Below are 14,221 nucleotides of genomic sequence, written 5' to 3' on the forward strand. Positions count from 1 at the left end.
TTTTAAGGGCTGGTCTATTTCACTTACTCCTAGGGTCTCAACTGAAAGTAGGGGGTGCTTACCAAGACCCTTCTACTTTGGCAACACTTGAACTCTAACCTTTGTCTTCTCAATATCACATAGCTGCTTTGATCCTGTGATCTTTGCTCAGAGATTAGCCTCTCAACTACTGTTCTCTATTGGGTTTCTTGGAATTTCACCTCACACAGACCTTTTAGAGGTCAACTAATAACTCAAGGGGAAATTGCATACAAAGTTTTGGACTTGCTTCTCTACAGTACCCTTCTTTCTAGATTTTTGTCTCTTAAGTTGCTGCTGTTTTGGCATCCCTGAACTCCAGCCTCTGTCTCCTCAGTCTAGTAAGAATGCCATTTTCTATGTATCCTATTTCTGTGATTGAACAAATGCCCTGAGGAAAAAAAGTCAGGTTAGAATACAGAACTTACTTCAGTGTGCTCCCTTCTTCCAAGTCTCATTGTCCCTTAAGTTTAGTATGTGGTGGTATTCTTTAATGCTAGCAATTTTTTAAAATGTATTTTTTCCAACTTTTACAGTTTTAGACTACAGGAACGTAGTCTGATCCAAGTTGTTCTGCCATGATGTGAACCAATTTTGACCTAAAATTCTCCCTCTGTAACATTCCAAAGTTCATATTCTTTAAAAAATTTTATGTACTTTGGGGCCAGCCCCGTGGCTCACTCAGGAGAGTGCGGCGCTGGGAGCGCAGAGGCTGCAGGTTCGGATGCTGTATAGGGATGGCTGGTGCGCTCACTGGCTGAGCGTGGTACAGACCACACCATGCCGAGGGTGGCGATCCCCTTGCCGGTCCAAAAAAAAAAAAATTTTTTTTTTCTGTACTTTGGCAGTTTTATAATATTTAGGGATAAATACAGACACAATTATAAAGGGGCTGAGATATTGTAATGAGAGATTATAATGAGGCTATTATCATAGCCTTTTCTAAATCATTTTCTGTATGCTGACATTTGCTTATAAATCAGAACAAGGGACACAGTAAGGTAAGGCTTTTTGCCATTCTTTTTTTTTAACAGCTGATATTTAATTAAAGTAGTTAACTTGAGCATCTGCAGTGGTGACTTCAACCTCAACTCTTGGCTAAGTACTAATGGATGTAATCTGTTTAACAATCTCAGAAGGGGCCGGCCCGTGGCTCACTCGGGAGAGTGTGGTGCTGATAACACCAAGGCCACAGGTTCGGATCCCATATAGGGATGGCCGGTTGCTCACTGGGTGAGCGTGGTGCTGACAACACCAAGTCAAGGGTTAAGATCCCCTTACCGGTCATCTTTTTTAAAAAAAAAAAAAACAATCTCAGAAGGACTGTGGAAGTCAGTGAGTTGCTTGTGGATTCTCATCTGGAAACGATTCTATGCCTTAGAAACTTCATCATAAGGCATTTTTCTTGTAGTGATTCTCGAAAGTCTTGGTAGGCATCCAGACTGGTCCTTTAACTGTGAGATTCTTTTACTTTGCTCCTCTGATCAATTCAGCACACACTTTTTCTGGATTATACCTTGTAGCTGGTTAAGGTAATTCTAATTCAGTCAATTGCCTGCCACCTCTGGTTCCACAGGTGTTTTTCCAGTGTCTTTAAAAGTTATAGATGTGGCATGGTTCCTGACTGACATGATCCTTGGTGAGTACAAACAGTGGTGAGTCAGGAGCAGGAGGGGGCTGATTGAAGTTCTGCAGCACCTATGACTTCTACCTTGCCATCCTTATGTTTCCTTAGCCATGCTTTTGTCCATATCTTTCTCATTTATACCAGAGTTTACTTACTTACTTGAAATGATTGTGATTCACATTTGTATAACACTTTAGAGTTTGCACACTACTACCACATCTATTATAGTCTCATTTGATTTTCATAATAACCGATAGTTATGTAAGTATTATTATTTTCCAAATGATGAAACTGAGGCTAAAAAATGTTAAAGAGACTTAGGTAGTAAATAACGGAGCAGGTACTTAAATATACTACTTCCTAATTCCAAATCCTGTACAATATTTTTAAAACACTTGAAGCTTAATATTTATACAGGTTTATAGAAAAATACATATAACTTCTTTACCTTAGTGGCTACTTAATTCTCTTAACTCATTTTATTAGTATTTATGATAGTTGTAATTAATACACAGCACAGATAATGTTGTAGGATATTCGCTTTTACCCATTCTCTTCATTTCCTAATTAATTGTTCATATTTCTGTACTACCTTCGTGTTTATTATTTTTTTATAGCTGAATGAATTTTTCATTTATTCTGCTTTATTTAATCATATCTCTGTTTTTGGAAATTATCACTTAGTCTGCAATAAAAGTTAACATTTTTATTTTAAATTATTTTCTAAGGATAAATTTCCAGTGCATGATTACTGGGTCAGAGAAGCTAACAGTTTGTAGGAATTTGAGGTATTGGTCCAGGTTACTTTTGTTTTTATTCCTGTGTTATTAGCAAATATATTTCTCCTACTATATGTGTCATACTCAGGGACCATAGTTTTAATTTCTTAAGCAAGATCCTGAATTATAAATCCAGGGTTGTCATTATTTTATATGATCCCATAGCCTTAATGTAAACTTTATGTGCAATCATTACTGTGTCTGCTCAGTGCTGATAGCTATTGGGAAAGAGCTGGGCATATTGAAATATCAGGGCTTTTTCATTATTATTATTATTATCGGTTTAATTAGCAAATAAAAAATTGTATATACTAGGAGTATACAGTATGTTTTGATATATGTACACATTGTGAAATGATTACCAAAATCAAGCTAATTAACATATTAATTGCCTCACATAGTTACTGTGTGTGTGTGTGTGTGTGTGTGTGTGTGTGTGTGTGTGTGTGTGTGTGTGTGTGTGGTGAGAATACTTAAGATATACTCTTCTTAGTAAATTTCAAGTATTTAATACATTATTAGTAACCATAGTAACCATGTTGTACGTTAGGTCTCCAGAACTTATTTATCTTGTTTTAAATTTTATTTATTTATTTTTAATTGACACATTGTATTGTACATATTTATGGGACACAATTTGATGTGTCAAAACATATATTATACATATATGTTGTATAATAATGAAATAATTTCATTATAATTTAATCTTGGTAGGTCGTATATATATTGGAATTTATCCATCTCTTTCATGTTCTCATATATTTGCTCATAAAGGATCTCTTATAATCCTTTGTATTTCTGTTATATTGGTTGTAATGTCTTCTTTGTCCATCTTTTATTTCATTTATTTGTGTCTTTTCTCTTTTTTTTCTTGGTTTGTCTAGCTAAAGATTTCTCTTTTCAAAAAGCCAATTCCATTTTGTTGATCTTTTGAATCATTGTTTTAGTCTATTTCATTTAATTTTGCTCTGAGGTTTGTTATTTCTTTCTACCAATTTTGGGTTTAGTTTGTTATTTTTTCTAGTTCCCTGAGATGCATGGTTGTTTGTTAGAAATCTTCTTTTTTGGATGTAGCCATTTGTTGCTATGAATTTCCCTCTGTGAAATGCTTTTGCTATATCTCATAGGTTGGGTATGTTGTATTTCCATTGTTGTTTGTCTCAAGAAATTTTTTAAATTTCCCTTTAAATTTTTTCATTGACCCATTGGTTATTTAGGAGCATGTTGTTTAGTTTCCATGTATTTGTAAGGTTTCTGGAGTTTTTCTTGTTGATTTCTAGTTTTATACTATTGTGATCCAAGAAGATACTTAATATGACCTCTATCTTCTTAAATTTGTTAAGGCTTGTTTTCTGGTCTAACATATGATCTGTTTTGCAGAATGTTCCATGTGCAGATGAGAAGAATGTGTATTCTACACGTGTTGGATGGAATGTTCTGTAAATGTCTGTTAGGTCTATTTGGTCTATGATGTAGTTTAAGTTCAGTGTTTCTTTGTGATTTTTATGTGTAGATGATGTGTCCATTGTTAAAACTGGGGTGGTTGAAGTTTCTTACTATTATTGTATTATAGTCTATCTCCACCTTTAGATCTAACAATGTTTGCTTTATATATTTGGGTGCTCTGATTTTGGGTGCATGTATATACACAATTGTTATATACTCTTGTTGAATCAATTCCTTTATAATATAACAAGTATAATACCTTCTTCATCTCTTTTTACATTTTTTGACTTAAAGTCTACTTTATACATACTTTATCTAAGTATGCCTATTCCTGCTGCTTTTGGTTTCTGAATGCATGTAACATCTTTTTCATCACTTCTCTTTCAGTCTATGTTTGTTTTTAATGGTGAGGTGAACCTTTTGTAGGAAGCACATAGTTGGGTGATGTTTACCCATTCAGCCACTCTGTATCTTTTAATTGGATAGTTTAACCATTTACATATAAAGTTATTACTAATAGGTATGGATTTACCACTGCCATTTTGTTCATTGTTTTCTGGTTGTTTTATAGATTTTCGTTCCTTTCTTCCTCTCTTGTTGTGTACCTCTGTGGTCTAGTGGGTGTGTTTGTAGTGCTGACCTTTGTTTCCTTTCTCTTCTTGTTTTTGTATCTGCTGTAATTTCTTTCTTAGTATTTGTAAAATAGACTATTTTAAGCTGGTAACAACTTTATCTTGGTTACATTAAAATACTCTAGATGTTTTATCCTCACTTTACATTTTGTATTTTGATTGTCTTAATTTACATTTTCATCTGTTGTATGTTCCTTAGCCACTAAGTGTAGCTGTTGATATTTTTTATCTTTTTGACTTTAAACCTTCATACTAGATAATTAAAAGATTTACATAGTACCATTACATTACTGGGCTATTCTGAGTATGCTTATGAATTTACATATGCTGGTGAGTTTTAATACTTTCACATGTTTTAACAATAGTAAATATTGCCCTTTCATTTCCAGTCATAGCACTCCCTTAAGCATTTCTTGTAAGGCCAGTCTAGTGGTGAGAAAGTCCCTCAGTTTTTCCTTGTCTGGGAAGGTCTTTAATTCTCCTTCATTTCTAGGGATAGCTTTGCCAGTTATAGTATTCTTGCCTGGCAGTTTTTTTCTTCCAGTACTTTGAATGTATGCTCTCATTCTCTCTTGGCCTACAAGGTTTCTGCAGAGAAGTCTGTTCTTAGTCTAGTGGGAATTCTCTTATATGTGTCTTGATATTTTTCTCTTGCAGCTTTTATAATTCTCTCTTTGTCTTTGACTTTTGACAGTGATCATAATGTGCTTTAGTGAGGACTTTTTGGAGTTGAATCTAACTGAGGGTCTTTGAGCTTCCTGGATCTGGGTACCTATATCTCTCCCAATACTTGGGAAGTTTTCAGCTATTGTTTCATTAAATAGGTTTTCTATGCCTTTCTTCACTTCTTCTCCCTCTGGCACTCCTATAATGTGAAGATTTATTTTCTGAGTGTCCCATTCATCTCAAAAGCTTTTCTCATTCTTTTTATTCTCCGCCCCCCTGAATGAGTTATTTCAAAAGATCTGTAAGTTCAGAAATTCTTTCTTCTGCTTGATCAAGTCTATTGGTGAAGTTCTCAATTGTATTTTAATTTTATTTTTTGACTTCGTCAGCTCCAAGATTTCTATTTGGCTCTTTTTTATTTTATCTATCTCTTTGTTGAATTTCTCATTCAGATCATGAATTGTTTTCCTGATTTTCTTGAATTGTCTGTATTTTCTTGTATGTTACTGAGTTTTCTTAAGATCATTATTTTGAATTCCTTTTCAGGGATTTTGTAAATATCCTTTTCTTTGGTGTCTATTACTGGTGACTTATTGTGTTCCTTTGGGGGTGTCATATTTTCTTGCTTTTTCGTGTTTCTTGTGTCCCTGTGTTGATATCTGTGCATCTAGTGGAATTATCACTTTTTACAATTTTATGGAGTGGTTTCTGAAGGAAGAGGTTTTTTCCTTTAGATGGGTCCTATGGTGTCATTTGAGAATGGTGTGTTGGTTTTGGTTCTGAGTGGGCTCAATAGCATGGTCTTTGTACAGATTCTTCAGCAGAAATCTTCATCTTCGCTATTTGTGATTGTCTCAGTGGCCTAGGCTGTCATCTTCGATATTTGTGACAGCAGTTGCTGGTTTTGCTGAGGGCATGGGCTTCAGATTGGTTGTTGGGCTGGGCATGTGTAGGTATGGCAGGCTGGCAAGCTATGTGGTGAGCTATTCAAAAGGTTCAGGCTACCACCAGGCTGAGAGTCCTGAGTGGCTATGCAGTGCTCTCCCTGATTGAGTGAGGCCACCCTCTCCCCATCCGGCCAGTCTGCAGGCCAGGTGGCTGTGCTGGGTTCATTCCAGTGGGGTGGGGCTGCCTCCTGGCCTACTTTTGGTGAGGTGCCATAACAGGTGGGCTGGGTTTATTGTTAGGCTGCTTTCTAACTGTGCAGGTCTGCCTGTACCCTGGGGAATAAGGTGCCTCCAGGATTCGGAAGTCCAGGTCTTGGTCTTTCCCTTGAGCCTAGGTTCCAGGCAGCTGGTGTACTAGTGCTACAGGCATCCATGTAATAATAATGGTTTTACAGCAGGGCCTCATGGATCAAAGAGGTCAGAGACCCTGCCCACTAGAACAGAACATAGTTCAGCTATGGGTCTGATTTCAAGATGGTGCTGGGCCATAGTAGCTTAGGTTGTGGGAGTGGGGTGCCAAGGGTGTTCTTGCTCTGTAGTAATACAGCCATGTGGACTCCCTGCAGCTGTTCACACTGGATATGGGCCTGTGAGGACTGGGGAATCACTCTGAAACAAGGACTGCTGGCTTTAGTTGAAGTGATGGGGACTGCTGGGGGTCTCCAGATTACCTTTCCCTGTAAGATGAAGTCCCCCTGGCTCCAAGCCAATCCTGGCAGGGGAGATAGTGTGGCTGAGGCAGGGTACCTTCCTTTCCTCTCTGTGGTGCTGTTTTGGCTCCTTTGCTCCATAGGGATTTCATCACTCCTCTGATGCTCTCCAGCATTCTTCCTCAGTCATTGCAGTCAAAATATATCTGTTTATTTGTCATTGTGGTCCCTTTTTGTAGAGGGGACAAGTGCCAGGCAATTCTAGTCAGCCATCTTGCTGGCATCATTTTATTTATCTTATAACTGCAAGTTTATACCCTTTGGCCAACATTTCCTTATATTCCCCACCCATGACCCCTGTTGCCCACCCACCTACTCTCTCTAATGTCTTTTTTGATCTAAGGATCCCACACATACTTTTTTTCTGTGGAATATTTGTTGAAGAAAACAGATATTCATCCTGCATTTTTCATATTCTATATAGTGAGGACTGCATATTGAAGTGTCACTTAATAATTTGCTCTTCTTTTCTTATTTTTTATTGTGTAAATTTAAGGTATACAACATGATGTTTTTATATACAGGTACATGTTCAAATGGTTACTATAGTCAAGCAAATAAATATTTATCATTTCACATAGTTATCTTTTGTGTGAGTGTGGCAAGAGAACCAAAAGTCTAATCTTTGAGCCAAAATCCCAAATATAATAAAATACTACTAACTATAGTCCTCAGGTTATTAGATCTCTAGATTTATTTCTGCCACATATCTGCAACTTTGTATCCTTTGTATCAATCTCCCTATATTCTCTTCCTTTCCCCACCACCATTTCAGTGTAAACAACCATTTTATTCTGTATTTCAGTATATTCAACTTTTTTTTCTGGGTGCCCCCCCCCCCCAGATTTCACATAAAAGTTATATAAGTGAGATCATGCAGTATTTTTCTTTCATATCTGGATTATTTCACTTAGAATAATGTCCCTCAGGTCATCCATCTGCAGCAAATGTCAGGATCTCCTTTTTTAATGCTGAATAATACTATATTTTATATATTTACACACTGTAGGTTTTTTTTTTAATTCATTCATTCAGTTATTGAAGGATACCTCTGTTATTTCCATATGTTGGCTATTGTGAATAATGCTGTAATGTACATGGGAGTGGAGAGGTCTTTACAAGGTAGTGATTTTATTTCCTCTGGCTGTATACACCAAAGCTTTTCTTAACACAGATATTATTAAGCTTCTGTAAATTAGTGCATCCATTATGGAAAACAGTATGGAGATTCCTCAAACAACTACAGATAGAACTGCCATACAATCCAGCAATCCCACTGGTGGGTATATACCCAAAGGAATAGAAATCATCATGTTGAAGGGATACCTGCACTCCCATGTTTATTGCAGCTCTATTTACAGTAGCCAAGAATTAGAATCAATCAAATGTCCATCAACAGATGACTGGATAAGGAAAATGTGGTATATATACAGAATGAAATACTATTCTGTCATAAAAAAGAATGAAATTCTGCCATTCGCAGCAACATAGATAAACTTAGAGAAAATTATGTTAAGTGAAATAAGCCAGGCAGAGAAAGAGAAATACCTCATGTCCTCACTTGTAAGTGGGAGGTAAAAGAAAGAGAAACAGAGAGAGAGGGAGAGGGAGAATCACAATAATATATTGAACTTTCAAAAACAAACAAAAAAAGAGAACAGAACTGTGGTTAATTAAAGGTGGGAAAGGGGGAAGTAAAGGGGGGTTAGTGAGAAATTAGTTAAGGGTCACAAAGATTGATTACATTTTGTAAACATGAGTATACTAATTATCCTGATTTGATCACCACATATTGTACACATGTATTGGTATTCAATTCTGTACCCCACTGTAGTGGATTGAATTATGTCCCCCCAAAACTCACTGGAACTTGAATTGTGTCCCCCAAGTTTTATGTATTAGAAGCTTAGCCCCCACTGTGACTGTTAAGAGTGTGGGAAATCATATTATGGTAATTGAAAGGTGGAGCATTGAAGAAGTGATTAGATTGTAGGACCATGCCCTAGTGAATGGATTAATAATGGTGGTCAGGGCATGGTTCTGAGGGCTATAAAAAAAGAGAGTACGTCTCTCTTGCCCTCTCTTTCTGCTCTCTCTGCTTCCACCATCTTGCAGTGTGAGACTCCTGGGTCACTGTAGCCACCACCAGATGGACTTCAGACTGACTTCCCAACCTCAGAAACTGTAAGCGGTAAATTTCATTTTCTTTATAAATCACCCAGTTCAGTGTACTTTATTATAAGCAACAAAAACAGACTAATATACCCACTAAGGTATATAATCAATTGTTTCAATTTAAAAAACCTGTCAATAAATAAATAAATATATAACACGGTTCACCCAGAAAGCTGTATTCCTACAGAAGAAATTAATTTTAAAAGTTGGAAGGGAAATCCCAGGTAATATTTTCTTTGCAAGTTAAGTTTGATAACTTTTATTTAATAAATATTTTGATATTTTGCTATGTTCAGAGCACTTTCCTTTGAAGAGGAACCCAAATTACTCTGACTTGAAACAGTTCATTGGGTGATGGAAAGCATTTGGATTTACTGAATGCTAAGGAAGAAAGGATCACAGGAGATCTATTCATTGTGCATGCAGGCTATCTCTAATGATGTTTGATGAACAGTATCTTATAACCTTATGTAAAGGGGGAAAAGCAAGTAGAAATAGAATCAGAGTTTGTGATATTTTTGACAAGTTCTTTTAATAAGATGAATTATTACAAAATGCGTTTGGTATTGTGGCTTGTATAGAAGGTAATTTGTTAATAAATAACCCTTTATAGGTGAAAATGAATTAAATAATCTCCATAAGATGTTTGATCTCAGGACTCAGAAAGATGTACTGTTCTTCAAAGGATAGAGATGTAAGGAGTAGGTGACACTGTGTGTGTGTGTTTACATGAGCGTGTGTGTGTGTGTGCATGTGTTCTCCTTCACAGGTACTCATGGCATTCATTTGTATGGAAATATTGGGACCCTATCCAGATGTTGTGCAATCCCCAGGGAAATCTTTGGCCTACTGTGTTTACTTTCCTCTCAAAATATTCAAATTATCACACCCTTTCAGTGCATGTACATCACCACAGGACTTTGTGGCTTTCCTTCGGCCTAAACCATATTGATTCATTTTCCTGAGGCCAAACACCTTTGTTTTGGATGAACACTTTGGATATAGATACCTCATAGCTGAGTCCTCTTTTAAATAGCCTATCACATTTTCCCTTTAAATACTCTTGTATTTTTTAGGCCATGCCCAGTTTTCGGTTCTTAATATCTGATTGTGGCCATGGAATACTCCATCACTCTTTACACCTGCCAATGAGGCATTATTAAGATGTTTACCACTTTTCTGTGGGAGTGTCAAATTGTTGTCATATCATTTATTAAACAAGAACTTTGTATATGATAAGGGGAAAGAAAGTTCTCTGCAAGATAAAATCTTACTGTATTAGTATATGCATACAATGAAGTATTATTCAGCCATAAAAAGGAAGCTACAACTTGGATGAACCCTGGAAACATTATGCTAAGTAAAAGAAGTGAGACACATAAGGTCACATATTATATGATTTCATTTGAATGAAATGTCCAGAATAGGAAATTCATAGAGACAGAAAGTAGATTAATTGTTGCTGGAGGGTGGGGGGAAATGGGGAGTGACTGCTAATGGATACAAGGTTTCTTTTGGGGATGAGGATAATATTTTGGAATTAGATCGTGGTTTTGGCTGTACAACATTTTGCATATACTAAAAACCACTGAATTGTGCACTTCAAAAAGGTGAATTTTGTGGTATGTGAATTATATGTCAGTTTTTTTAAAAGCTTACTATTTTAAGATAAATTATATGAAAGCTTAAAGATATGGTCATCACAAAACTGGGGTACACATTTAAAATGGGTTACATGTTAAATGGTATCATCACTTCCTTGCTGTATGACTTTGGATGATATTTAACTTCTGAGTCTGTTTCTTCATCTTAAAATGGGACTACTACTAATAATACCTTTTTCACAGAGTCCTTGAAACTAAACTAACGAAGTTTAGTTTCAAGGACTAAATATGATAATACCTGTAAAGTGCTAAACATAGTGCCTGTGCAGTGCCCTCAGGGGGTCTTTTTAGGTGTAACTATGCATTCAGACTCATGTGATTATCATAGGCCACACTGCAAGAGGGAACACAGTTTGCCAGCAGAGTAGCATCTAGCAGTAGTGGAATTAATCCTCCCACTGGTGTATGTCTCATTATGTTGTATACTGTATTAGTCCATTTCTGTTGCTTGTAACAAAAATACCTGGAACTGGGTAATTGTAAGAAAATGAAATTTTTTGCTTACAGTTTCAGAAGCTGGGAAGTCCAAAGTCTAGGGAACACATCTGGTGAGTCTTTTTTGGTGGTGGTTTTATAGTAATACAGGGGTCTCACATGGCAGAAAATGACAGAGCAGAGACATAGCTAACCCTCTCAGTTGGCTCCTTTTAAAGCCATCAGAACCATCCATGACCACCATTAATGTATCAACTTATTACTGAGTGAAGGGATCAATCCATTTACTAGGCATAGAATTCACAATCCAATCATTTCTTCAAGACCCCCTGCTTCAATTACTATAATAGGATTTCCCACCCTCCCAACAATCACAGTGGGGATCAAGCTTCTAAAACATAAAACTTGCTTCCACAATTCTATCCTTATCATATACCTTAAATTTATACAATAAAAAATAAAGGAATAGAAAAAGAGGAAATGATTAAATGACACATCAGTCATCATTATCTAGGCTATGGAAACCGCAGGACTAATTTCTGGTTTCTTCAACAAATCAGTCATTCTGTTTGGTTCTCCAGGTGACAGGTCTGGGATGAGGAAATGAGACTCAATGTACAGGGGCAGTCTCAGACCCTAAAGGAGACTGAAATCTTTTATTTTAACTCTGTTTGGTTAGACTTTCCAGAGTCCCTGCAAGGGACACACTCAGATACCTGAATCACCATAATCACAGATTCCAAGGCCGTTGCTTCTCTATAGAATATTTATAGATCATTTGTAGTTTGTCCCAAATTGATGTGATTTACATATCAAGGCTTATAAGCAATGTTGCCTAATAACACAGTTGACATTGTATCTTTTCATAGGGTTTCTACTGAAACACTGACTTAGAAAGTTAAGCAAAGGTCCAGTATTCATGAAGAGGGGAAAGGGTTTTGTTTTATTTTTTTTAAAAAAACCCTTTATTCACCACCTGACACCTATTAAGTGTGAGTAGTTATTTTGCTTTTACCTGTCCACACAGAACCTTCCAGATCTCTCACCCCCTGTAAAGTAGTCCTTTCTTAACACTTGACTATTTCTGGAAAGCTCCAGTCTGTATGTCATATGTAAGTTTAAGTTTATTCTTGCTTTATCCTTGACCTTCTGATGTCTTTGCTCTACTTCATGCTGTAACTCAGCATAATAGTCCCTCACTCGTGTCTCCTTCTGTATTGTTGAGCTTTTGTCAGTCTCCACCAAACACTGACAGTGCTATTCCAGGCTCAGAAGTTTTTAGATGGTGGTTGCTCTGAGCTGGTCTCAGACTAGTGAAACTTCTCAATGGTTTGTTTCAAAATGAGAGAAATGACTCACGTTTGGAAACCCAGAAGGGTTTCAAAGAATTGTTACTTTGGCCACAATGTGTTATAAGAGTTTATTGCTTAATAATGTCTATCCCTTCTCCCAGAATATACATATGTATCTAGGAAGTTGGGCTGGGGATAGTTTTAAGTAAAAATTGTTATATGATGTCCAGGTTTCCTGCTTCTCTCCTTCTCTTGGGAGTCAGAATTCTCGAGTCAGACATCTCGGATTTCACTCCTTCTTGTCTAGGGGTGAATCCTTCAGTACCCTTTGCACCATAAGTTATCCAAACATATAGGGAGACTTTATTGAGATTATGTAGAAATAGAGAATTGCTTTATTCTTTTACCATTATTGCGATGAAATCTCCAGCAGTAAGAGTATTTTCATAGGTGTTCTTCTTATGCCTTAACCTTAACATCAGTCATCAGCAGCACTCAGGTTATTTCTCAAAGCACGGTTGTTAGGCAAACTGTGACACTATTGGATAGTTGAGATGGGAGTACCAGCTGTTCACTGGATTTTAATTTGCAATTTGAAGGACACTGAAAGAGCAGATTCTTGTCCTAGGTTTCTATATTGAAGGTATAATGTGTAGTCCTTAGGACAAAGTCATTCTCTGTGAGCCTGAAAACTAAAATCATAATAATTGCACTTTTGTATTTTACAGTGTGTGGACCAGTTGACAAAGATCCAAACTGAATTACAAGAGACAGTGAAAGACTTAACGAAAGGCAAAAAGAAGTACTTTGAGACTGAACAGATGGCTCATGCAGTACGAGAAAAAGCTGACATCGAGGCAAAGTATGTGTTTTAGCATTTCTGAGAAAATGATTATGCAAATAAATATTATCTTTGCTAATATTTTGTTCTCTGTTAATATAGAACATAGACTCATTCTTAGGTTGTGTTGGTTTCATTTGACCTACAAATAAAATTAATTACTTTAGATCACATTTTTCTTTTGTATTGGCTGATTTTAATCTAAATTAATATGGCAAAATGGGAATATTTGATTAGTTGAGTTTTCATATTAAATTGCATTTTGAAAAAGAAAGAAGATAATGAACACTGTATTTACAAACTTGGAAGTTTATCAAAAGTCTAATTAAAGTTGCTAAGGTGTCTGAATATCAAGGTTTAAGGGCCTCATTTTTCTCATGTTAGATTCTGGATCAACTGTAGTTGGAAATCCCTGTGATCCTCAGGATGCCATTGAAGGACCATGGACACATTAAGTGAATAAGAGCACTGACCTCCTTATAGAAACTCTGTCCCAGGCACTGTTGTTTCTTTTACATGAAATTCTAGTATATATACTTTTTTATGTGTGCTTTAGCAATTGTCTGAATTTCATTTTCAGTATATTTGAATTACAAGTCCTTTATTTTTTAAGAATAACTAGGAAAAGAAGGAACCAGCAATTAGTAATAGAAGGATATACAAAGCAAGTTATGGGGTAGAAATGTTTACAGTGACAACTTAAGGAAAGATAAAAAGTTGATGAGAAAAAATAAACCTATGTTATAGGACTCCGAAGAGGTCTGTGAGCAGGAAACCTGAGACTCCTGTTCAATATGCTGACTGATGTAAAATCTAGCAGTCCAAACTCCTACTCATTAAATCAGAAAGGGTTTGAACACTTCTACAACAGACCAGCAAAGAGGGGTGTCTTTCTAATGTTTTTTATCTGCAAGAAATTTAAACAACCTGATAAGCATCTTGGGAAAATTCAGGAGCTCCCGGAAAGTTTATTTAATGCCAAGAGATGG

At 36.3% G+C, this 14,221-nt stretch overlaps 1 protein-coding gene and 1 pseudogene across 3 annotated transcripts in view; one reads left to right on the forward strand and one right to left on the reverse strand.

Annotated features, from left to right (window-relative positions):
• The window catches only part of FCHSD2 (FCH and double SH3 domains 2), a 320,644-nt gene that overhangs the window by 157,033 nt on the left and 149,390 nt on the right, over positions 1-14,221 (forward strand). For all 3 annotated transcript variants that reach the window (XM_063093284.1, XM_063093285.1, XM_063093286.1), the window contains one exon: positions 13,120-13,253. In XM_063093284.1, the coding sequence (XP_062949354.1) occupies positions 13,120-13,253 (134 nt within the window). The remainder of the gene's footprint in view (positions 1-13,119; positions 13,254-14,221) is intronic.
• LOC134375007 (small ribosomal subunit protein uS10-like) lies at positions 1,060-1,649 on the reverse strand (annotated as a pseudogene).

Source organism: Cynocephalus volans, chromosome 4, assembly GCF_027409185.1.
Source record: "Cynocephalus volans isolate mCynVol1 chromosome 4, mCynVol1.pri, whole genome shotgun sequence".
In the NCBI taxonomy this organism is placed as follows: Eukaryota; Metazoa; Chordata; class Mammalia; order Dermoptera; family Cynocephalidae; genus Cynocephalus; species Cynocephalus volans.